At 40.7% G+C, this 25,517-nt stretch overlaps 1 protein-coding gene across 3 annotated transcripts; it reads right to left on the bottom strand.

Moving 5' to 3' along the window:
• Window positions 1-422: 422 nt before the first annotated feature.
• On the bottom strand, window positions 423-25,313 carry LOC146972966 (uncharacterized). Of its 3 annotated transcripts, none has more exons than XM_085799170.1 (6): window positions 25,016-25,313; window positions 22,603-22,662; window positions 3,172-3,209; window positions 2,870-3,027; window positions 1,054-1,183; window positions 423-951 (listed from the first exon to the last, which is right to left on the bottom strand). In XM_085799170.1, exons 1-6 carry the CDS (start codon window positions 25,287-25,289, stop codon window positions 475-477), a joined length of 1,137 nt encoding a protein of 378 aa, XP_085655296.1. In that variant the 5' UTR covers window positions 25,290-25,313; the 3' UTR covers window positions 423-474. The 3 variants fall into 3 exon arrangements, with proteins under 3 accessions (XP_085655296.1, XP_085655295.1, XP_085655297.1); XM_085799169.1 differs by lacking the exon at window positions 3,172-3,209 and adding an exon at window positions 13,418-13,455 and having other exon boundaries at window positions 25,016-25,307; XM_085799171.1 differs by lacking the exons at window positions 423-951; window positions 1,054-1,183; window positions 2,870-3,027; window positions 3,172-3,209 and adding exons at window positions 19,304-20,303; window positions 20,406-20,535; window positions 20,886-21,043; window positions 21,187-21,224 and having other exon boundaries at window positions 25,016-25,306.
• Window positions 25,314-25,517: the final 204 nt, after the last annotated feature.

Raw genomic sequence — 25,517 nt, 5'->3', positions numbered from 1 at the left:
ACGGTGAGTATAAACAAAAGACGCCCCCGTCCCCTCACACACACACACACACACACATAGGGTAGGCTACACTAATCAATGGGGCACAGGCGCAGCACAAACAGGCAAGCGGGGATTTGATTGGAACTCATGAACTTTTTATTGTTTTTTAACTTAAAATATATATTAAAATATGAAATGAAATGCTAGAAATTACTTTTAACTTAATATATACATGTATTAAAATATAAAATGAAATTCTTGAGGGGCTTATGGGGCTTCACATATTTTTAACAGGGCTATAGCCCCCCCTAGCCCCTGTGTAGAGCCGTCCATGCTAAACAAGGACTGTCAAATGACTTACACTACAACTAACCCAACTAAATGAATCAAACTAATACATCTAAAGATACAATTACTCTAACTCTAGCTTGGTTCACAGCCTCTGTATGGTGACTGACTGTGCTTCTGGGGGCAGATACTTTTACTCAGCAGTTACACTAACAACTCTGGATGTGATAAAATGTGTGGTAGGAACTTTTCTCTATAAAATCTTTCCAGAATGGCCAAGTTAACTTCCCATTCTGTGTCTTTGGCCACCGTCTGGACGTGAAGGTCCTTCACAGTCCACACAACTAGGAGGCAGGTTTCAGCCTCAGTCAGATGTAGGTTGCCCTGGATCTGATGCCAGTAGTAATGGTCTTCTTTTAGTTTCAGGGAACCTTTCTTTTCATCCTCCACCTCCAGAAAGAAGCCTTTCTTTGTCTTTGCTGCCTGCAGGACAGTCATGGATTGGACTGACCACGGACATTTCACTTGTACAATGCAGTCAGGTGCTACTGTCCCATCTGGAGAAGCACAAAGCAGACCACTGTGTGACAGGAACAGCCCACTCTCCTGGATCTGGACACCGTAGCGCTCCGTATATTGCTGCTTTGCCTTTGGCTTATTGCGAATTCCCCATTGAATAGGCTGTGGGGAGAGGGGAGAGACATACCACACAGTCTTAATGAATGCATTCTTAGAAATAAAGATGCCTTCCATTTGAATAATCACTTCTTACCCACAACTTACTTTAGCGCCCCATGCGATGTCCAGGCCAAGCAGCTTTTTGAACAAGGATGGAGGATAAGAATCCCGCCTGACAGCAGCCAACACCTGACCAAAGTTGTTGGTATTGATTCGCTTGTCGAAATACTTCGACCTGTTAAACAGAAACCCACAATGAGACGGACGTTTCTGAAATGTTCAGTACGTTTCTGAGAAGTTGAGTAGTTTCAGTTAGGGCCGTTGCTAGGAGTTCTGGGCCCCCTTAAAGAATACTAAAGTGGGCCCCTCCCCCTAACTTTTCCAGTTTTTTTTCTTAGACTACGTATGTATTATCATTTTTTATTTAGCCTACTTTGTTTTGATGCTAATGCAGCATTACACTGCAAAAACTCAAGTATATTAGCAAGAATATTCGTCTTATTTCTAGTCAAAACAAATCTCATTCTACTTAAAATAAGACACATATTAAAAGTAGCTTGTTTTTAGACACTTTTTACTTCTTTCAAGCAGATTTTCACTTTGAATAAGTAGAAAAAATCTGATAGTGGAACAAGTTTTTCTTCCTTATTACAAGCACAAAAAACATGTTTTCACTGGCAGATGTGAAAGTGAAAATTTGTTTGAAACAAGTGAAAATTATCTAAAAACAAGTTAATTTTTAGGTACAGATTAGCTTTGACTAGAAATGAGACATTTGGACAAGAAATAAGACAAATATTCTTGGAAAGATGTTGAGTTTTTACAGTGTACTATGAGTATTAGTCAGGGTCTTACGCAGAATAAATCAGTCATACAAAGATTAGACTACTGGGGTTTTTTATGGGCCCCCCTGGCGCTGGGCCCCTAGAGTTATCATCACCTTTCTCCCCTATACAACGGCCCTGGTTTCAGTTACTTGGTTTATATAATTTCAGTTTGTACTTTGTTTTGAGTGCACTGCAGCTTTAGTAAACACATTCAAATAGATACCAAACACATCAATTTGATATAATCATAATTCAGTTTTTATTTATTTAGGCATTGCTTTACATGTGTAATGGGGTCCTCACCTGGGGAGGTTATTTAGGTTCTGCTCTCTCTGTCCCTCTGCCGGCTCATTGCAACACACTAACACGGCCAGGCTTCGCTCAGTAGCTGCTGAATTTAAAAATCAGGTATACAAACTTTTATTGACAAATGTAGTTAAAGGGATAGTTCACCCAAAATTCAAATTTCACTCATTATCTATTCACCCTCATGTCAACTAAGAGTTGTGAGAATTTTCAGAGTCCTCCGTTCCTTCTCTGAGTTACGGGGGCTCCGCGCAGCAGTATTTGTCCATATAATGATTGTGAATGGATACCAACTTTCTTCGTCCAAAAAGACACACCAAAAAACATCCAAATACCTCCATAGTGCAGAGAAGGGGCAGAATCCTCCAGCAAAAAATCAGGACTGTGAGATACAGCAAATCCTTCGTGCCAACAGCAATTAGAATGCTCAACAGCAGATAATGTGAACTGACCTGTATGCCTGTATGTATTTCTATGTTTTGTTTTGTTTTTTAAACGCTTGTAGCCTATGTATGTTTGTATTTATTTTAACTATTTTTTTTATCTATCTGACATGGGCCGTGCAATGACCATATGAATTTCCTCTTTGAGGATAATAAAGTTAAACTTGAACTTGAACTTGAACTTACTTTTCCACACTACACATGGTACATGCTCATTTGGCATTTTCTAAATGCTGACATGAACAGCTGTGTTGAAAGTGCTTGTCTATCTGTGTTTTCTGAAGCTGCAGAGCACTGAGCTGTCAGGGCCACCGTAGCTTTGTTTTAATTCATGTGTCTTCTTACCTTAACTGATTCCTCGTTTGTCGAACTGTGGCTTTCGCAATCAGCTGCTTCTCCTGTTCAGTCACAGTTAGTGATGACAGCAGATAAGCTGTCTTGTCCTCTGCTTGGTCATAACCTGGACTGGTCACCAGCCAAGAAAATGTCTTGATACGGAGATTCTGGATTTAAAGGTAAACACACAGTGTCAGATATTTACAAAAAAAAAGTGATCTTCTTGTATGTCAAAGATTTGACAGTGAGGAGTCCACAGAGTTTTGACCGGTTTCTGTTTACTAAAACAGAATCTTATTACTGATCTTCACCTTTTCCAGGTCCAGCTGGAGCTCCTCGTCTTCACTCTCTGTCGAGACGGATCACAAAGAGGAAAACACAACCTCAAGGTTAAACACAGTCAGTTTATAACAGGAGCTTTTGGTGAGATCCAGGTTTCACTCATCGCTTTAAAGGTGTACAGAAAAGAAAACTGAATTTGAGCCCACTCTGGATCATAACATTAGTGTAATAACTCATCTATCAGACGATGTAGGCCAAACTTTGTGCAAAATTCTATTTTTGAGTAAATCCGGGATGAAAGTGTGTATTTTTTTTTTTCGTATTGGATAATGCAGGCGATTATACGTCAGCCTGTACACGATTCACCAGCCACTGATATTGGATCCGTCATCCGTCATTCAAACGTCTGAGACACACACACACACACACACACACACACACGGAGCTCGGTCTCGCCCCAAGCTTTGAATATCCCGCCCGCTCGATAACGACCAATCAAATTTGTTTTCCTTACCCGGGTAAACTCGTGTTGCAGCTCGTGACAACTCGGCGCGACAAACAGGACAAACAGCCATTTCTGTACACCTTTAAAGGGAAAGTAGCATTTTTTTAAAAGTGTGGTTGTATGATCTACAAATAGCCCCTAAGTACTTTAATTGCAGTAGAAGACTCTCTGCACTCCTCCCGTTAGCAACGCCAGCCCATAATAGCCCTGCCCAGAGATTTACAACATACAGTGTTGTGAATGGACCCAAAGAAACGGCCTATTTTCACGGCCTAAAAGAGGTTTTACCTGAATATATAATATGAATATATAATAATTATATTATAGCGAACAATGGAACTGTGTTTTTTTTTCAGGTAAAACCTCTTTTAGGCCGTGAAAATAGGCCGTTTCTTTGGGTCTGTTCACAACAATGTATGTTGTAAATCTCTGGGCAGGGCTATTATGGGCTGGCGTTGCTAACGGGAGGAGTGCAGAGAGTCTTCTACTGCAATTAAAGTACTTGGGGGCTATTTGGAGATCATACAACCCCACTTTAAAAAAATGCTACTATTCCTTTAATAATCTGTCCATCACATTTATCACTGTGGTGGTGTCATGTTTAGCTAGAAGTGACTTTTTACCCACCAGGATCATCATTAGTATCATCAGTATCATCATCATCAGGACCCTTGTTTCCCTTACACCCTGTTGGATCAGACAGCACAGTCAATTCAATTCAATGTGTTTTATTTGGGAGGGGCAGTGCAAGTTAATAGACATCACTGTATGCAATACAGTAATGTAAACACTCTGGATTGTAGCCATTGGCTCATTTCCATCTGTTGTCCCTAGCAGATAGACGTCCCCTAGATACAAATAAACACACAACATATAATCACATTCTTAAAACAAGAGAACAGTACATTCAGTAGATACATCTGGTGAAGTCCGGACATGCCTCGAGTACAAACATCAGTCTTTAATTCAATTCAATATCTTTATTGTCCACAATGTGGAAATTTGTCTTTGGCTTCACCACTTACAATACACACAAAACCACATAAAATACAATACAGTAACACACAATAAATAGCATAGCAAAAGAGTAAAAGAATAAAAGAGTAAAAAAGTAAAAAAGTAAAGAGGTGATGTACATAGCTCCAAAGTGTCCTGAAATGCATTTATGAATTTAATATTGTGATTGCATGCGGTATGAATGATTACTTAAAAGTATTTCTCGTAGTTTTGGCAGCTCTATAGACCTTTTCAGAGAGTATAAACAAAGACAGGTGTGGCTCATTAGAAAACGCTCTGGTACACTAAATGGAATGGAGCCTTAATTAGTATCCTTGGTAACACCTGTATTTGTTTATACTCTCTGAAAGGGTCTTCCTGAGGGGAGTTTTTGAAATTTATTGGCCAGGGGGTGACTGGGATCTGCTCTTTAGACCAAATCGAAAACATTCTTACTCTCATGAAAAAGAGTTCAATTTTCTAATAAGGTGCAAGTGCTGCATTGGCTTTTTAAAAATGAAGAGTTAATTTGCAAAAGCAGATAACTCCGTTTTTAAAAAAAATCCAGAATCTTCATTTTTTATTTTTTATTTACATAAGGTGATATCAGTCAAACCAAAGTTGAGTGACTTTGAGATGTAACAAAACAGACATATCTCAAAAAAATAAAGTTTTATTGAAAAGAATAATTAGCAAAGAATAATTACAAAGCCTCCGCTCATTTTTTTCAAAATGGCACTTATCTCCTTTTGCAAATGAACTCTTCAAATATATTCAGTGTTAAAAGTAAAGCTCAAATTGCAGTCAAAAAAAGTTCCTAAATATTTAAACTCCTGCACTACTTCAACCTGCTGATTATCAATCATTGCAGGTGGAAGATCTACATCGATTCTCTGGTGATCATGATTAATAGACGGAGACCCACCCTCAGTCATAGGCCGTGTAAATTCTGGCATCACCTCCACCTCCTCTTCAGCAGGTATCTCCTGGCTAGCAAGAAAATGAACATTTTAATCATCTTTAACACTAAACAGTAGGGGAGAGTGGGGTAAGTTGAGCCACTTTTTGTATTCAGGATCACTACATCAAGACAATTATAGTTTTGTTGCTAACAGAATGAGTGTAAATATAACTGTTTTTAAAATATAGCATGTTCAAAAAAAGTGGTGGAGGATAGGAGTGGGGTAAATTGATCAACCCCCCCCCCCTTCTTTCCTTCCATCCATCTCCTACCTCCCCCTTTACTTAATATTTCATCTGTCCAGGCTACAGGTGAACCCAAACTGCAGGGACTTCCTGCTGAGCCACCAACTCTCTGAGATTTGGGGAGTTTTGTAATTACGTGGCATCTTGGGAAGAATCCCAGATATTTTTCTTTGAAAGTAAAGTTTGGCCTCACTATAAACAACTTTTCCTGTTTATAGGAACATACTTACTGTAATCACAAACATACAGAATCTTGATTTAATCATTTGGACATATACAGCCAAAATACATTCATTAAGTGTATAGGATAGGTGGCTCAACTTACCCCACAGCTACCTTAGCTTGGGTTTATCGCTCCCACAGCTAAAATGGTGCAGTTTCATGCTAGGTTTACTACCTCATGTTGTAGCTCATAGATACCACAACCCATGTATAAAACACATTTACAATCATCTCTTTTGGTCTAAACACATTTCTCATGAAACTTATGATCGACAAAATTCACTCTCAAGAGTGAAAAATGATTTTTTTTGGTCATAAATGTTAAACCACTTTACTCACGTGGTTCTAATCTTCACAGACTCCATGAAATGATGCCTGCCTCCATAATATTTGGTCACATGCTAACTTTTTCCTATAGTTTCCTAGAAACAAGGGGTGGGTCAACTTACCCACTGGCTCATCTTACCCCACTCTCCCCTATAGCCACTAAGCACTGTCCTCTCTAAATAAAGTAAAATCATACTTACTCGCAGCAGACGCAGCAGCAGACGCACGCCATCAGTCGAGCTTTGCTTGCAGAAAACTGTTACACACGCCGTCGAGATCCATATTTATACCTTCAAAACGCTTGTCATGGCACAAAATAGCTGAATGGTCATTTTATATTTTATTTTAACAGGTGGCCTTTGCTTCACCAGCCATCTTTACAAATTTCCAGAGGCCAGCTTTGAAACCCTCGATGCAATAATCAATCCCATATGGTTTTTCCCACTTTTTGCACCGCGGGGCTCTGACGTCGTCGCTGCAGTACAGTCTTCATATACACACTCATGTTTCCACAGCTTTTTCCAGAGCCCAGCTCTACAAAGGACAAAGAGAGCAGGGCCCCTACGCTTCAGTACTATATGATTTTTTATTCAGACACAACCACATTCAGTTCAATACCGCTTTGTTAGTGCTTATATACTGTAATTACTTATGTAACCAAAGGATGGTGTAATTTTTAAGGTATTATTTTTTATGATTAAATTTATGCGACGTCATCACATTTTTGACAGAAGGTTCTAACTCTGTGTGTGTGTGTAGGTGTGTAGGTGTGTGTGTGTGTGTGTGTGTGTGTGTGTGTGTCTCAGAAGAGGCAAGGGGGAGGGGATCAACTTGCGACTGCTGAAGTTGAGCCTCGTCTCACGTCGGATGCTCCGCCCGCCCAGAGTGCTCTCATGCGGGGGAAGAAAGGAGGGTTAAAAGGGATAGTTCACCCAAAATTGAAATTTCATTCACTCATTATCTCCTCCCCCTCATGTGGACTAAGGGCTGGGAGAAGTTTCAGAGTCCTCCGTGGCTTCTCTGAGTTACAGGGGGTCTCGGCATAGCAGTGCATGTCCATATGACGGTTGCAAATGGATACCAACTGTCTTCGTAAAAAAAAAAGACACACCAAAAAACATCCAAATACCTCCATGCTGCTCGTATGTAATGTCCGTCTTGTATTGAAGCCCCGAAATGCGAAATTGTCCCCAAAAAAATTAAATAAGTCTATATTTCAAGCTTGTTTTGTAGCGGAAGCTTCTCGAAGCTCCTTATATAGACTTATTTAATTTTTTTCAGGACAATTTTGCATTTGTTACTGCACGCACAGTCGAAAGGATGGTGTCTATCTGCTGGTCATCGACTCGGGAGTGAGGTAAGACACGAAAAAAAATGTTGGTGTATCGCTTTAAGAACACACTTTACAGTCTTTGTGAAACAATATGTACAAATTCTAGAGGTGGGTGGTGTAGATGATGTTTGACAAAAACATATCAGAATATGACCTCAAAAACAGATTTTTTTTTAAAAATGTTTTATTTATTTATGTTTGATCAGATTTTTATTCAGATAACAGAATTTCTGACATTTTGACCATTTTTGAAATCTGCCTTAACAACAGCTGCCTGGACAGTGACTCCTTGAGTCGATAAATGAAGCTACACGCCAGTTGTCAGCTCCGGCCAAGTAGCTCAGTGAGTTAGGAGCTGGTTCTTGGTGTCAGAGATTGTGAGATCGAGACCTGGTGAAGATGATAATGATGACAGATCAAAATGCCAGATGTCCTCAGCTGGAGTCCTGATGGTGGTGTTACTGCAAACCTCCAAATTGTGGGTTCAATCCTCAACTGGTGCAAAATGAACATTATAAGGTCAAAGGTCTTGTCTTCCTATTCTCCTGTTTGTTGCTCAGAAGGGTTAGGGTTAGGATGAGTTAAAGGCTTAACATCACTAACTTTTCTCAATGCCAGATACTTTAAATGATACCACTTTCGCGTCACTTTTTCACACTCCCTTCCATGTCCTCCCTCCTTATTAACAGCATCAGTCACCTGCTGCCAGTCTTTCCCCTGCTCCAACTGTGTCAGGAGCTCATCAACCTCTTTCTTAGAGAACCTCTCTGCTCTTCCTGCCATGATGAACGTAGAGAGTCTCTGATCCTCAGGATCTTTTACATCCATCTGTGTCAGTCAGCTGCTGCTTGTGTGTTCGGCTTCTCAAGTTCTTGTGTGACAACAGCTCCACCTGGTGGATGAAAGTAGACATCACTACAGCTGCTGTGGAACAACACATGATGACAAACACACAGTTTCAGCTGCTTTGCCCCCCTCCCTGAGTTCAAAACACTGCCCTGTCATTAAGAGCCTTGGTGTCATGTTTGACAGTGAGTTTAAATGTGAGAGGCAAATTGGTTAGTCAAACGTGTGTTTTTTCCCAGCTGAGGCTTCTGGCCAAGGTAAAACCATCGCTCTCTCCTAGTGACTTGGAGAAGGGTCTTCATTTGGAGGTGGGATCATTGTAACTCGTATGCAGGTTGACACGGCTCAGTGTGACGTCTGCAGATAGTACAGAACGCTGAGACTTCAGATGGTGGGATGTCGGAGTGGTGGGATGTCGGAATGACAGCATGTAACCCTGGTTCAGAGTTGATTTTAAGATCCTGGTGTTTGTTTTTACATTTTTGAGCAGTATGGCCCCTGTGTACGTAGCTGAACTCATACATGGTGACAGACCAATCAGAGCTCAGAGGTCTGCAAATCAACTAAAACCTGGATGGGCCTAAATGCTAAAGACTAGAGGCGATGAAGAGTTTGCTGAGGAACAGTTCACCGCTGCATATCCAGTCGTCAGAGACTCTGGAGGTTTTTAAATCCTAAAATCTTAAAACTTGTTTTTTCTCCCAGGCCTTCAGACCTGTGTGAGGTGAAAGTTGTTTTGTGTGTTGAATGTATCTGTGTTTATGTCTGTCCTTGCTGAAACTGTCTCTCTCTCTCTCTCTCTATCCGCTTCGTGCCTTCGTGGCACTATAGGGCCTCTTGCTGAAACTGTATCATTGTATTTTATTGCTATTTATTTTATGCAAAGTCAACTAAGGTTGTTTTTGTGGTGCTCTATAAATAAACGTGACCTTGACCTTCACACACACACACACACAGGGAGCAGTTAGTGAGCAGCAGCATCTTTATATGTATTTATTACTGTTGTTTTAGCCCTGACTGCACTTTATATTTTATATTCTTATATCTATCTGTGCCTTTTTACTGTATGATCGGTGCTGTGCTGCTTGCTGGAACCTCAATTTCCCTGAGGGTAACCTCCCAAGGGATTAATAAAGTACTATCTATCTATCTATCTATCTATCTATCTATCTATCTATCTATCTATCTATCTATCTATCTATCTATCTATCTATCTATCTATCTATCTATCTATCTATCTATCTATCTATCTATCAAACTAACTAACTGCAAGAAGCAGCTGCACATGTTGACCAGCAGGTGGCGCCTGCAGACAGACTGGAGCTGTAGTGTCCCTGAAGGCAACACACACAGCTGCATTAGAACCAATGGAGACAGAGAGGTGAAGAGTGATGTCATGGAGAACAGACGAGTCTACCTGCGAGGGAGGGCTGATTTTACTGTTTACAAAACAGTTCTGTGACAGGGCAAAAAGACAGCGGATCACTACGATTACAATACATACAACCCAAGCTGACAAAAGTACTGTACAACATAAACACACAAGTAAAACATCTCATACGATAAAAATAAATAGGACACAGGTAATGTACAGTAAAAACATGCAATAAAACAATAAAACAGAGGTGAATACCTAACTAAAATGCCAAGGAAAAGAGATGTGTTTTTAATAAAGACTTAAAAATGCTCAAGCGTTAGTGCAGTCCTAATCTGCAGAGGTAGGCGGTTCCACAGTGTTGGGGCTACCAGAGAGAAGGCTCTGTCTCCTCTGGTTGTAGTTATCTGGGCACAGTTAGGAGCAGCTGGTTAGCAGACCTGCAGTGTTCAAGGGGTAGGGTAGGGACAAAGAAGATCAGAGAGAAAGGGGGTGTCAAGAACATTCAGGCACTTAAAAACAATAAGTAAACATTTTAAATGAATTCTAAAACTGACAGGAAGCCAGCGTAAAGGGTGGAGAATAGGGGTTATGTGGTGCTGTCACTTCTCCCTATCAACAGGCGGACAGCAGCATTTTGCACAACCTGCAATCTGCTCATTAAAAACATGTCAATACCAGCAAAGAGGGAGTTACAGCGGTCCAAACGAGACGTAATGAAGACTTTTTCGAGCCTTCGCAAAGCAGTCGAGGTGGAAGAAGCTCACCAGGACTACAGAGTTAATATGCCTGTCAAATTTAAAATTACTATTGATGTGAGGGTCTAAGGGCAGAGGATGTTGTTACGATGCCATGTAAAGCCCCTTGAGACAAACTGGTGGTAAAAACGGGCTATACAAATAAAATTGCCTTGCCTTGCCTATCCAAAATAACTCCAAAGTCCCTGGCAGAGGAGTGGCAATAGGAGGACAATGTGCCGTACTGTTAAGGAAGTTCTGTTGCATCCATGATTGGACTTCTTGCAGGCATTCCAGTAGGACCAGAGCTTCTTCTTTTAGTGGCAGAATAATTTGCACATCGTCAGCAAAACAATGAAACTGGATGCAATACTTTCTAAAATAGAACCCAGGAGCAGCAAGTCAATTGGATCGTGATGTGTAATAAAACTACTGTCTGTCCTCCTTTCGTACAGTAAAGGGGCAGAGGTCAACCCTAACTCAGACATGACAACAGATGTTTACAGTGTCCTGTAACACAGAGAGGCTTGACACTCACAGTTGTTTTTGCAGTCAGTACAGAGGACACACAACACTAAAGGCTCCCATTGGTGTGGCTCCCAATGGAGTGATTACCTAACCAACCATTCCCCAGTGCACATGTGGAGTGTTGTGTTCAGAGGCAGAAAATGTTTTGCATTTTGGACCAGACCCAACACCAGTTCAGGAAAAACCATTAACAGGGTTCTTACAGTATGTGTGAGTCAACAAACCTACAAACATGAAACTGAATGAACTGATCATGTCATGTACACTCATCTGTTTTCAGTTTATTGAATATTGGTGAGATATTGGATAATTTCAACATTTACTGAAATTAAATCAGGAGTTTGAAAAACTCTCATTCTATTGTTTATAATGGGTTGTAGTTTATAAGCTTGTTATTTGTGTTGAGTTCTCACACAGTAAGAGACACTTGTACTTTAATATGTATTCTTTTACTGTAAATTATTTACTTTATACCTGTTGGTTTTGATTAAAATGTGAGTGTGATGGACTGAGCTGGTAGACAAGGAGGAAACACATGTGATTTCCCATAAAACAGATTTTATTTACCCAATAAATGGTTTTGCAGAAAGAAAATATTTCAACAAAGATACAAGAAAAGTTGAGGCCCATAAAAAGGTTGACTTAACAGAATTGTACTTAATATGGTAAATTAACTAAAAAGACACAAACACCCTCAGACTAATTAAAGACGAAACAGACCTAATATATTGTGTATATATACACTGGCTGATCAGACCAGTCCAAACACAAACACCAAGGACTACCAACTACATTACAGACTAAACAAGGACTGTCAAATTACTTACACTTTAACAACTAACCCAACTAAATAAATCAAACTAATAATCTAAAGATATAATAACTCTAACCTAAACCCAAAAACCCCATGATGCACTAAGTGCTTGGTTTAGACCAATTGGCCACAGCCTCTACTGTATATTGTGGCTGTGCTTCTGGAAGCAGATCCTTTTACTCAGCAGTTACACTAACAAGTGCTGATTTTGCAACATGTAGGGTAGGAACTTTTCTCTATAGAATGTTTCCAGAATGCCCAAGTTAACAGCCCATTCTGGGTCTTTGGTCACCGTCAGGACGACAAGGTCCTGAGGAGTCCACACAACTAGGAGGCAGGTGTCAGCCTCAGTCAGATGTAGGTTGCCCTGGATCTGATGCCAGTAGGGATGATCTTCTTTTAGTGTCAGGACACCAGTCCCTTCATCCACCTTCAGATAAAACTTTTTGTTTGTCCGTGCTGCCTCCAGGACCGTCATGAATCTGGCTGACCACGGACATACCACTTGTACAATGCAATCAGGGGATATTCTCCCATCTGGAGAGGCACAAAGCAGACCACTGTGTGACAGGACCAGCCTAGTGTCTTGGATAGTGATACTGTAGCGCTCCATATATTGCTGCTTTGCCGTTGATTTATTGTTAATTCCCCATTGACAAGGCTGTGGGGAGAGGGGAGAGACATACCACACAGTCTTAATGAATGCATTCTTAGAAATAAAGCTAGGGATGCTTTCCATTTTAATAATCACTTATCACATCCACAACTTACTTCAGAGCCCGATGCCCTGTACAGGCCAAGCAGCTTTTTGAACAAGGATTGAGGATAACGACCCCGTCCGACAGCAGCCAACACCAAACCAAAGTTGCTGGTTCTGATTCGTTTGCCACGATACGCCCCTCTGTTAAACAGAAACCCACAATAAAACAGACGGTTCTGAAATGTTCTGGGAGTTTCTGAGTTGAGCAGTTTCAGTTACTTGGGTTTGTATTGTTTCAGTTTGTACTCTGTTTGTGTGCACTGCAGCTTTAGTAAACACATTCAGATAGACACAAAACTCATCAATTTGACCATAAATTGCTATAATGACATTTCAATCTTTATTTGTGTTGAAAGTGCTTGTCTATCTGCATGTGTTTCCTGAAGCTAAACCTTAGCTTTGTTTTCTTACGATGATTCATTCGTCGCTTGTCCAGCTGTGGCTTCCTCAATCTGCTGCCTGTCCTGATAGGTCACAGTAAGTGATGACAGCAGATATTTACAAAAAAAAGTGTAAGCAAATTGATTTTCTTGTATGTCAAAGATTTGACAGTAAGAAATCAACAAAGTTTTGGCCACATTTATTCAAATAAAAGCTCTAAACAGAATCTTATTACTGATATTCACCTGTTCCCAGATCAGCTGGAGCTCTTCGTCTTCACTCTCTGCCAAGACAGAGCACAAAGATGACAACACAACCTCAAGGTTAAAACACAGTCAGTTTAAAAAAGGAACTTTTGGTGAGATACAGGTTTCACTTTAATATCTGTTCATCACTGTGCTGGTGTCTTGTTTTGGTACAAGTGACTTTTTACCCAAGGACTTGGTGAGAGCCTCATCATTATCATCATCATCAGCAGCAGCAGCAGCAGCAGCAGCACTAGAACCAGCCAGAGCAGGAGCAAAAAACAGAAGAAGCAGAGTCTTACCTTCATCCTGGTCTGCATCGCCTTCCTGCTCTTGAAGTCCGAGAACAACCTCTCCCTCAGAGAACATCTCCTCTCTTCCAGCCATGATGAATGTGGAGAGTCTCTGATCCTCAGCATCTTTTATATCCGTCAGTGTCAGTCAGCTGATGAATGTTAATGACCATATATGGTTGAAGAGGGGTGTGTTTGTGTGTAATGAACCTGTATCATCTTTTTACACACACACACACACACACACACACACACACACACACACACACACACACACACACACACACACACACACACACACACACACACACACACACACACTTTTGTAGCAACTGATGTTGCTGTGCCAACAACAAACCGTGGTTCTCAATAGGAAAAAGAAACCCAGAGGAGAGTGCAGAAAGAACTGAAAGCCTGCTTCAGGGAGGCTAAGGAGGCCTACAAACAGAAACTGGAGGGGAAGCTGAACAACATGAGGGAGGTGTGGGACCGGGTGCAAAGAAACTGCTGCAGGAACGGCTGAGGGGAGTGAGAGTGTGCACTCTGCTTTATCTGTCTATTCTCCAGGTTAACCTTTGTGCCCTGCAACTTTTTACCGACACATGTACTACATTGGACAAAAGTGTCCGTTTCAGATATAAAGGTTAAAGCAAACTGATGTGCCACCGTTTTTCCCCTCCAAAAAAAAAGATTATGAAGAGGAATGCACACCAGAAAGAGTATCTGAAGAATTTAAATAAGAGAAGTGTTCAGATGTGTTTTTTTGTAAATGACTAATCGTCAACCAAAAAATAATCGTTAGATTAGTCAAAAAATTAATCGTTAAACTAATCGACTAATCAAAAAAATACTCAGATTAATCGGGAGAAAAATAATTGTTTGCTGAAGCTGAACAACATGAGGGAGGTGTGGGACCGGGTGCAAAGAAACTGCTGCAGGAACGGCTGAGGGAAGTGTGGAGAGAGCAAATGAGCTCAACACGTTTTTTAATCGGTTCAGCTCAGGTGCCCACACCTTCTCTGCCACCCCTACGCCCACCCCCACACCAACCACAGCTGCATCAACCCACCAACAGCTGGCCGTTGTCTTTAAGTCTTGTCTTAAGCCGGTCTTACCTCCAGTTATTAGTCATTATTTCTTTATTTTTAACAATGTATAATGATGTTTTTATTGTTGTGTATGTGACAGATTCTGTGAGAACAGTTAACACATCTGAATGGATAGATCTATCTATCTATCTATCCATCCATCCATCCATCCACCCATCCATCTTTAATCTTCCATCCATCCTATCTATCTATCTATCTATCTATCTATCTATCTATCTATCTATCTATCTATCTATCTATCTATCTATCTATCTATCTATCTATCTATCTATCTATCTATCTATCTATCTATCTATCTATATCATTGTTTCCTGTGTGATGACAGCTCCACCTGGTGGAGGAAAGTAGACGTCACTACAGCTGCTGTCGAAATAAGAGTGATCACAGGAGTGTGTTCATTGGTTCATGAAGCAGTGTGAAGGTGTGTGTGATGGAACACATACACTCCTGTAGTTTTCTTCTGCTCTGTGTGTATAAAACAGAGTACCACACGTCACTACAGGCTCTGAACCAGTCTACAGTGTTTTCATAAACCTACAAACCTTAAAATTCAATGATCTTGTGGACGATAAAACTTTTAAATGACGTATAAAGTAAATACTAGCACGCTTCCAGAATGTTGTCCAGAGGATGTACTTTACTTTGTGTCATACTTTGTTTATTGTAAGACTGAAATATACCCACTAAGCTAAACACAACTCTCCTGTTTAACACTGTCAGACAATCAAACCCATGTTTCTGATGTCAACATGAACATTAACAGCAGCTCCCGTAGCTTTATCTATATTTAAATACAGACGTGGTCAAAGTTGTTGGTTCAACTGTCACTGAAACAACTCCAAACTCAGTTCTGCCCACATCCAGCAGAGACTACACACACCTCACATCTTTAAACCCCTCCTCCAAACTCACCTTTTAAAGGAGTTTTTATCTATTAGGTTAATACTAGTGTTGCATTAACACCACATTTTCAAGGTCTATACTTTCTATACTCAATACTCTTTTTTGCTCCAGACCAGTCAACATGGTTTAGATTTTAGAACAAATCATCTTTTCTTTGTAGCTGAGGAGGAATAATGTAAATATCAAGACACATGGTTATTATGAGGACTGGGACTGGAGACAGTGATGGTCTTGCTTTGGTTTGGTCTGGGTCTTGACCACAACACAGTGTTTGACGAGTTACAATTTGATCTATTTTTGTGAGTGAAGGGAGCGTGTCTAATTTCAGGATGTGCTGCAGTGCGTTCCAAGAGCTAGGTGCGTCATAACAAAAGGCAGTTTCACCAATACCTGTACAGACTGGAGGAACTTTAAGTAGCAGCAATTCAGTTGAACGGGTCATGTAAGTGCCTGAGTTCCATTCTAACAAATTTAAAATATGCGGTGGTAATTTGCCTAAAAGGGCCTTGAAAATATATGAGCCAGTGCTTCTTGCGTCTTTCCTCAAGAGAGGGCCAGCCAACTTTTTCATGCAAAACACAGTGGTGGGTATCATACTTGTATGATGTATACTACATCACCAGTAATAAATCTAAGCGCTGAATGATAGACTGAATCTAGGCGCTTCAAGGTTGAGGCAGCAGCATGTCTATAGATTACATCACCATAATCCATGACAGACATAAATACTGCTTCAATTATTACTTTTCTTGAAGACACTGGAAAAGAAAATTTGTTTCTGTACAGAAAGCCAATTTTCTTTCACAACTTTGAGATAAGTTCATTAATTTGGAATTTGAATGAGAGATCCTGATCTAACCAGATGCCAAGATATTTATACTGTGCAACTTTTTCAATTTCGGAGCCAGATTTGGTGTATAGATGCACACTATTGCGTTCAAAGTTTTTGGCTCGGGTAAACACCATGTATTTTGTCTTATTTGTATTAAGAAGTAGTTTATGTTTTATTAAAGATTCCTGGAAGGCATTACAAGCAGTTTGCAAATTGTTGACGGCTGTCTAAACAGAATCTGCAATACATATAATATATATATAATTGTGTCATCCGCATAAAAATGGGCATGACAGCCATTTAAAGAAAATAATATCATTATTAAAGCCGCAAGCGGCGATGACGGGCCCTCGCTTCCCCATGCCACCGCGGGGCCTGAGGCATGTCGAGGCTGCAATGTTTCGTTCATCCACCAGGTGGCGCTAAGCAGTTGTGGGTGGGTGCGTTCAGGGGCGGCCCCTCATCACACATGTGAAGTTTGGAGTGAATCGGACAAAGCATGAGGTAGTTATGAGCAGTTAATGGTTCATCCACCAGGGGGCAGTAATGGGATGCATGCAGGTGTGTTCAGGGTCAGTCCCTCATCACACATGTGAAGTTTCGAAGAAATCGGGGGCGACATGAGCGACACCCCTATCAGATGGAAGAGGTCTCCACCCTGGACCTGTGTATCAAATTTCATGATGATACGAGTTAATTAAAGCCATCAAAAAGCCAAACATATTTTGTTGGCGAGGGATCATTAGTCGCCATGACGCCACATGGACGCCATTACTCGTAGCTTCACAGCGTTCATAATGTAGCTTCACCAACTAGTTCTGCATGTTTTAGAAGTAGAATGAAGTTAATGGGGTCAACTATGTGGAATCAGTACACGTTAATGTAAAAACTGGTCACTTCCTGTTACCACCGGGGGGCGCTATGAGCACGGTGGGTAGTTAACATATCGGGACGTTCAGGGCGGAGCCATCGTCATGTCCAGCAAGTTTGAAGTAGCTACGATAAAGTATGTGGGCGTGAGCGCCATTCGTATGTACATGGCGAGCATCGAAACAGTCGCCAAAGTACATTGAGCCATAGCAGCCACGCCCTATGACCTACACACCTGCGGAGCACAAGATAAGGTCACCATGGGGTTTTGATGCTGGAAAAAAAAATTGAAGCCGATCGAGTGAAATCCCGAGGACGAGTTCGTTCCAATTTAAGTAGTGGAAATGGCCAAAAATGGCAAAAAATAGAAAATTAAAATCAAAATGGCCGACTTCCTGTTGAGATTTTACCATGACGTTAAGAGACTTTTTTGGGCATCTGGGTATGATAAATGCGTGTACAAAATTCGTTAGCCTACGACAAACTAACCCCATAGGCGAGGGCAAATTGAAAGTTTGTAGGGGGCGCTCTTTCGCCATTTTGCGTCGACCATGTGTGACCACCCAAAAATATAGTATTTCGGATCCGGCCGGAGGGACATGCAAAAGTAGACAACTTTTCCAGTTTGGGAAAGGGGCGAAATCAGGGATTTAAGAATCGTGGGAATAATAATAATAAACAGCGCCATTTCAATAGGGCTTTCGCTGGGCGACTTGCAGTCGCTGCTCGGGCCCTAAATAGATAAAATAAGGGATTAGGTCCCAAACAGAAGCAACAAAACATTTAACAGACACACAAACAAACAATACAATAATCTAGTGCTTCACAGCTCTTTTGTTTTAATTTATCGGTTGGCTAACCATTTCTTTTATTGAGGACTTAAAAAGAAAGTAGGAGGAGCTAACAGTTTTAAGGTTTAAAGGAAGGCCATTCCACAAGACAGCTGCTGAGTAAAGAAAAGAAAACTTTCCCATACAGCTCTTAAATCGGCAGAGCCTGTAGTCAGTGGAGCGCCCCCTGGTGGAGTAATTGTGTGTGTCACTGACTTTGGAGAAGTAGTTAACTAAATAACTTCAAACGAAGTTTCAGATTCAACACGTTCAACAATGATACAAGAAAAGTTAGGGCCCAAAAATAGGTCGACTTAAAGCAGAAGTAAGCGATCCGGTCGTTTTCGCTAATGCTGCGTTCGAGGCAGGCTTTTGAAATCGTAAATTACAGCTTCAAGTCACAACTTACGACTTTGTAGCGTTTCAGGCAACCCACTCGTGTTTTTCCGACCTGTTTTACCTGTGAAAGTCACTATAACGGCCACTCGTAACTTCTGACCCGTGAACTCGTACCAGATCAAACTGATACAACTTCACAGGACGGAAAAACACGAGTCTACGAGTTTCCTTGAACGCACCATAACAGTCCTCGTCCCTACGTCGCCACATTCACGGCGTCCCTTGGCTGCACACACAGCCCTGCATGCCGTTCTCTCTCCTCATTGGATAAAAACTGTAGGATACGATAAATGTTTTCTCCTGGGCTCAGAGCAGAGCAGAGGGACTGACAGACCCGTGTTTCAGTCCAAACACTCTATGTAAGTGATTGCTGTCGGAAGATATAACTATTTAAGACTTATATTAACACAAATATATCACTTACTTCTGCTTTAACAGAACTGTACTTAAGAATTCAAACTATACAGCAAATTAATTGAACTAATGAAAGACAAAACAGACCTAACTGAAACAAAGGACACATACACACTGGCTGATCAGACCAGTCAAAACAGAGTAACACAAACACCAAGGACGACCAAGCAGACAAAACAAAACAGGAGAGAAAGAGGTGAAACAAAAAGAGGAATCAGATGGTCGAGACACAGGTGTCAGATGGGGATCTCTTTATTCCAACACGGCCCCGTAACCAGCGTAGGCTCGACATATCTTCCAACATTACAAAGAGTGACATGTCTTTTTATACCAAACCCAGGCTGTGTGTGTGTATTGGGTGTACTGGTCTCATCCTGATTAAACAGGGGGGAGGGTGGGGGGTGCATTTCCCAATATTTCCTGGCTTTCCTGATGTTGATGTCAACTTGTTCTGCGCCTGTACGGGTCATGGTAACCTGGTTCAAATATCGGGTGTCCTGGGTTTTGCAATCCTAATGGCGCCCTACCAAGAACATGAGGTGATATGATTTGCACTTTTATTCTCCTACAAGGACTGTCAACTTACTTACACTTTAACAACTAACCCAACTACATGAATCAAACTAATAATCTAAAGATATAATAACTCTAACCTAAACCCAAAAAGCCCATGATGTCTCAGGTCCTTGTTTCAGACCAATTGGCCACAGCCTCTATATGGTGACTGTGCTTCTGGGGGCGGATACTTTTACTCAGAAGTTACATTAACAACTCTGGATGTGACAAAATGTGTGGTAGGAACTTTTCTCTATAGAATGTTTCCAGAATGGCCAAGTTAACTTCCCATTCTGTGTCTTTGGCCACCGTCTGGACGTGAAGGTCCTTCACAGTCCACACAACTAGGAGGCAGGTTTCAGCCTCAGTCAGATGTAGGTTGCCCTGGATCTGATGCCAGTAGTCATGACCTTCTTTTAGTTTCAGGGAACCTTTCTTTTCATCCTCCACCTCCAGAAAGAAGTCGCTCTTTGTCCGTGCTGCCTGCAGGACAGTCATGGATTGGACTGACCACGGACATTTCACTTGTACAATGCAGTCAGGTGCTACTGTCCCATCTGGAGAGGCACAAAGCAGACCACTGTGTGACAGGAACAGCCCACTCTCTTGGATCTGGACACCGTAGCGCTCCGTATATTGTTGCTTTGCCTTTGGTTTATTGCGAATTCCCCATTGAATAGGCTGTGGGGAGAGGGGAGGGACATACCACACAGTCTTAATGAATGCATTCTTAGAAATAAAGATGCCTTCCATTTGAATAATCACTTATTACCCACAACTTACTTTAGCGCCCCATGCGATGTCCAGGCCAAGCAGCTTTCTGAACAAAGATGGAGGATAAGAATCCCGCCTGACAGCAGCCAACACCTGACCAAAGTTGTTGGTATTGATCCGCTTGTCGAAATACTTCGACCTGTTACACAGAAACCCACAATGAGACAGACAGTTCTGAAATGTTCAGGAAGTTTCTGAGAAGCTGAGAAGCTTCAGTTTCTTGATTTCTATTGTTTCAGTTTGTACTCTTTTTTGAGTGCACTGCAGCTTTAGAAAATTCATGCAGATAGACATCAAACACATTAATTTGAAATTAAAGTTTAATTAAAGTAAACAAAAAATTAAAGAAATTAAAGTCATTTGGCATTTTCTAAATGCTGACATGAACAGCTGTGTTGAAAGTGCTCGTCTATCTGTGTTTTCTGAAGCTGCAGAGCACTGAGCTGTCAGGGCCACCGTAGCTTTGTTTTAATTCATGTGTCTTCTTACCTTAACTGATTCCTCCCTTGACGAACTGTGGCTTTCGCAATCAGCTGCTTCTCCTGTTCAGTCACAGTTAGTGATGACAGCAGATAACCTGTCTTGTTCTCTGCTTGGACATAACCTGGACTGGTCACCAGCCAATAAAATGTCTTGATAAGGAGATTCTGGAAAACACACAGTGTCAGATATTAACCAAAAAAGTGTAAGCAAATTGATCTTCTTGCTTGTCAAAGATTTGACAGTGAGGAGTCCACATAGTTTTGTCCAGTTTCTGTTTCCTAAACAGAATCTTATTACTGATCTTCACCTTTTCCAGGACCAGCTGGAGCTCCTCGTCTTCACTCTCTGTCGAGACGGATCACAAAGAGGAAAACACAACCTCAAGGTTAAACACAGTCAGTTTATAACAGGAGCTTTTAGTGAGATTCAGGTTTCACTCATCACTTTAAAGGTGTACAGAAATGTCCGTTTGTCCTGTTTGTCGCGCCGAGTTGTCACAAGCTGCAACACGAGTTTACCCGAGTAAGGAAAACTAATCTGATTGGTCGTTATCGAGCGGGCGGGACATTCAAAATTTGGGGCGAGACCGAGCTCCGTGTGTGTGTGTGTGTGTGTCTCAGACGTTTGATTGACGGATGACAGGTCCAATATCAGTGGCTGGTGAATCATGTAAAGGCTGACGTATAATCCGTGCGCCTGCATTATCCAATACGGAAAAAAAAATACACACTTTTATTCTGGATTTACTCAAAAATAGAATTTTGCACAAAGTTTGGCCTACATCGTCTGGTAGATGAGTTATTACACTAATGTTAGGACCCACAGTGGGCTCAAATTCAATTTTCTTTTCTGTACAGCTTTAATAATCTGTTCATCACATTTAGCACTGTGCTGTAGGGGTGTAACAATATATTTGTATTGAACCGATTTGGTACGGGGCGTTCGGTTCACGGGTGAGTTTTCGGTACAGAAGTTGTGTGTGTTTACAGTCCGCCTGCAGCTACACGTGCAGCCCATTTACATCATGGCTACCGCTAATGCTAATGCTACCGCTAGCGAGAAAACAAGAGGCTTGAAGACCCTTCCTGCTTGTAGGAGGAGTGGAGGTGGGGGCTGTGGCTCCTATCTCCTCTCTGTCTGTCTGCCTGTCCCTCTGTCCGTCCGTCCCTACGTCTGTCTGTGTCTCTCTCTGTCTGTCTGTCTGTGTTGCGCACGAGCTCCAGCAGCTGTGGATCTGCTGCAGATGTGCCAAGAGCAGGCGCATGTCGCTGCTGTGTTGACACTACGCACTGTGTCAGGGACAATGTACCGGCTACAACATAACATTAGTAGGTGAGTAAAATAATTACATTTGACTAAAACATGTAAATTTGGTTAAGAAAAATTCCTAGTAAACAACAAGCAAATTTATGTTTCGCATTTGGTTCTCTTACTGTACCGAAAAAATGAACCGAGGCCTCAAAACCGAGGTAGGCTACGTATCGAACCGTGATTTTTGTGTATCGTTACATCCCTACTGTGCTGGTGTAACGTTTAGTTAGAAGTGACTTTTGTTTCCTTGTTTGTCTTATATATTGTTTAAACAAAAAAAGAAGAAAGAAAGAAACTGTACGAGTCACCCCATCATCGATATTGTTTCAGGATGGATATTTTTGTTGTTGTATCCTTTTTGTTAATTTATTGGAAATAAAAATAAATAAAAAAGAAGTGACTTTTTACCCACCAGGATCATCCTCATCATCATCAGTATCATCATCATCAGGACCCTTGTTTCCCTTACACCCTGTTGGATCAGACAGCACAGTCAATTCAATTCAATGTGTTTTATTTGGGAGGGGCAGTGCAAGTTAATGGACATCACCGTATGCAATACAGTAATAGTCCAGTAATTTTAGGCCAAAAAAGGGGTCAACGTTAAACAAATTGCAACAGAAGCAAACTCAACCGATTTTGTATCCTCAGCATGTCCTGAGTGAGGGAAAAAAAGCCCCGAAGAATCCCATTAGGGGAAAGTTTCGAAAAACACCTAAATATAGCCCATTTATACGCATATAAAAAATATTTTTCACGTGAATAGGGTAAAATTTTTAACCTTTAGATATCTCCATGAAAATTACTGAGTTGATTACTTACATTAAGACAAACAAAAAATGTATTACAAGTTTTTAGAAATTATTTGTTAACATGAGCAAATTTGCATAAATCTGCATAAATTTGTACCGTAATTTTAATTTATATTGTATATATACATGTACCGTTTTGACGGTACATGTATATATGAAGTTGCTGTGGTGGTACCGGCATGAAAATTGGAATGAATTGACTCCATCGGTCAACCGACGAGAAACCACTTTAAATTTCAAGATGACTGCAATTTTTCAAGACAGCCACATCCTTAGTAGAGCAGGTATGACATGCTCCGTCTCTATTAATGCTCATGGGCCTAAATTGGTTCCATTCCTTAAGTTTTTTAACTGTAATATGTTAACAAGATTGAACAAGACATTTTCACCTGCTCTACCCAATGTTTAGATCAGGTGTTGTATATATGCAAATTAGCCATACGTAATTGGATTATGCACTGTTGGCTCATGTCATACCTGCTCTACTAAGGATGTGGCTGTCTTGAAAAATTGCAGTCATCTTGAAATTTAAAGTGGTCAACTTGTCGGTTGACCGATGGAGTCAAGTCATTCCAATTTTCATGCCGGTACCACCACAGCAACTTCATATATACATGTGTCGTCAAAACGGTGGAATTTATGCAAATGTATGCAAATTTATGCAAATGTGCTCATGTTAACAAATAATTTCTAAAAACTTGTAATACATTTTTTGTTTGTCTTAATGTAAGTAATCAACTCAGTAATTTCCATGGAGATATCTAAAGGTTAAAATTTTTACCCTATTCACGTGAAAAAAATGTTTTATATGCGTATAAATGGGATATGTTTGGGTGTTTTTCTAAACTTTCCCCTACTGGGATTCTTCGGGGCTTTTTTTCCCTCACTCAGGACATGTTGAGGATACAAAATCAGTTGAGTTTGCTTCTGTTGCAATTTGTTTAACCTTTTCTCATAAAATGACTGGACTATAATGTAAACACACTGGATTGTAGCCATTGGCTCATTTCCATCTGTTGTCCCTAGCAGATACAAATAAAAACACAATATAGAAACAGATACAAAATCACATTCTTAAAACAAGAGAACAGTACATTCAGTAGATACATCTGGTGAAGTCCGGACATGCCTCGAGTACAAACATTAACAAAGTGCAATCAGTCTTTAATAATGCATATAGCAGTACATTGTACCGTTAAGTGCAATAGTCTGGATCACAGTAAAGTGCATTAGTCATGTGGTAAACATGTTTCAATATCAGTCAAAATACACATTCAGTTATGTAATTCCTAAGTACACCGTTGTTATATGCATTGTACCTGTATTATTTACATGTATTATAGCCAAAACGACATAACATTTTCAGATATTGCACGTCATCATGTCTGCACTCTCCAGTGTTAAGCATGCCATGCACACACTCACCCAAAAATACCTATTTCCTGTACACATTCTAGTAAGCTATAATAATACAAAAGCTATGGTGATAATAATACAAGTTAGTAAGTTATATCTCCCAGTGATTGGTGTATCTGATAAGAGCTTTGTTATTAATAATTAGACTAGTGATGTTAATTACTTTGCCCTGATTTTTAGACTAATAAACTATACTGATAATAATAATTGCTACTAATAATAATGACTACATCCCTCGACTTACTATTTTAACTAATTGGTTATGTCAATAATAAATTCAGCTAATAGTTACTAATAATGTGTACAGGTCTGGTTTAATAGTAACCAGTTCTTCAGATGCTTTTTAAAGGAGCTATAAGTGGTTGTGTAGAGTTTTGTACACCAGACAGGCTCGTTTAAATTCTAGGTGACTGAAACTCAGCAAGTCATGTTTACGGAGAATATTACAGGTGTGGTATGATGACGGCTTTTTGTCAGATATTTTCAGGGCTTTGTTGTAAAGTGACTCAGCTGATTTAAAGGTACTCAGACCCACACTGTGATGTTAACATCTGTTTCACTACACAGCTGCAATAAAGAGAAGAACCAGAGTCTTACCTTCATCCTGGGCTGCGTCTCCTTCCTGCTCTTGAGGTCTGATTAGCTTGATAACCCGTTGATCACGTGGAGTTAGAAGCCGATTATCATCCACTTTTCTCAATACTGGATACTTTAAATGATACCACTTTCGCTTCACTTTTTCACACTCCCTTCCATGTCCTCCCTCCTTATTAACAGCATCAGTCACCTGCTGCCAGTCTTTCCCCTGCTCCAACTGTGTCAGGAGCTCATCAACCTCTTCCTTAGAGAACCTCTCTGCTCTTCCAGCCATGATGGATGTAGAGAGTCTCTGATCCTCAGCATCTTTTATATCCAACAGTGTCAGTCAGCTGCTGCGTGTTGATGACCATATATGGTTGTGGAAGGAAACACACACACACCCCCAATTCCAATCCGTTCCCTAAAGACTCAAGCCCTGAACCCTCACTGACTAAAGTGACGTCAGCTCTAAGTGACAGAGTGTGAGAGTCTGTGAGGGTCCAGATGCTGTAAACATGAA

This window comes from Trachurus japonicus, chromosome 15 (genome assembly GCF_045865225.1).
Source record: "Trachurus japonicus isolate A0001 chromosome 15, Traja_1.0".
Classification (NCBI taxonomy): Eukaryota; Metazoa; Chordata; class Actinopteri; order Carangiformes; family Carangidae; genus Trachurus; species Trachurus japonicus.
Note: the sequence above shows the minus strand (reverse complement) of the source record. Positions and strands in the feature narration are given on the sequence as shown.

Bases quoted from the DNA above. Each gene is read 5' to 3' on its own strand.
- LOC146972966 (XM_085799170.1), bottom strand. From the start codon at position 25,289: ATGGCTGGAAGAGCAGAGAGGTTCTCTAAGGAAGAGGTTGATGAGCTC. The intron at 1,184-2,869 runs GTAAGAAGACAC...TCTGTTTAACAG, and splicing joins CAAACGAGGAATCAGTTAAG to GTCGAAGTATTTCGACAAGC. The intron at 952-1,053 runs GTAAGTTGTGGG...CTCTCCCCACAG, and splicing joins ACATCGCATGGGGCGCTAAA to CCTATTCAATGGGGAATTCG.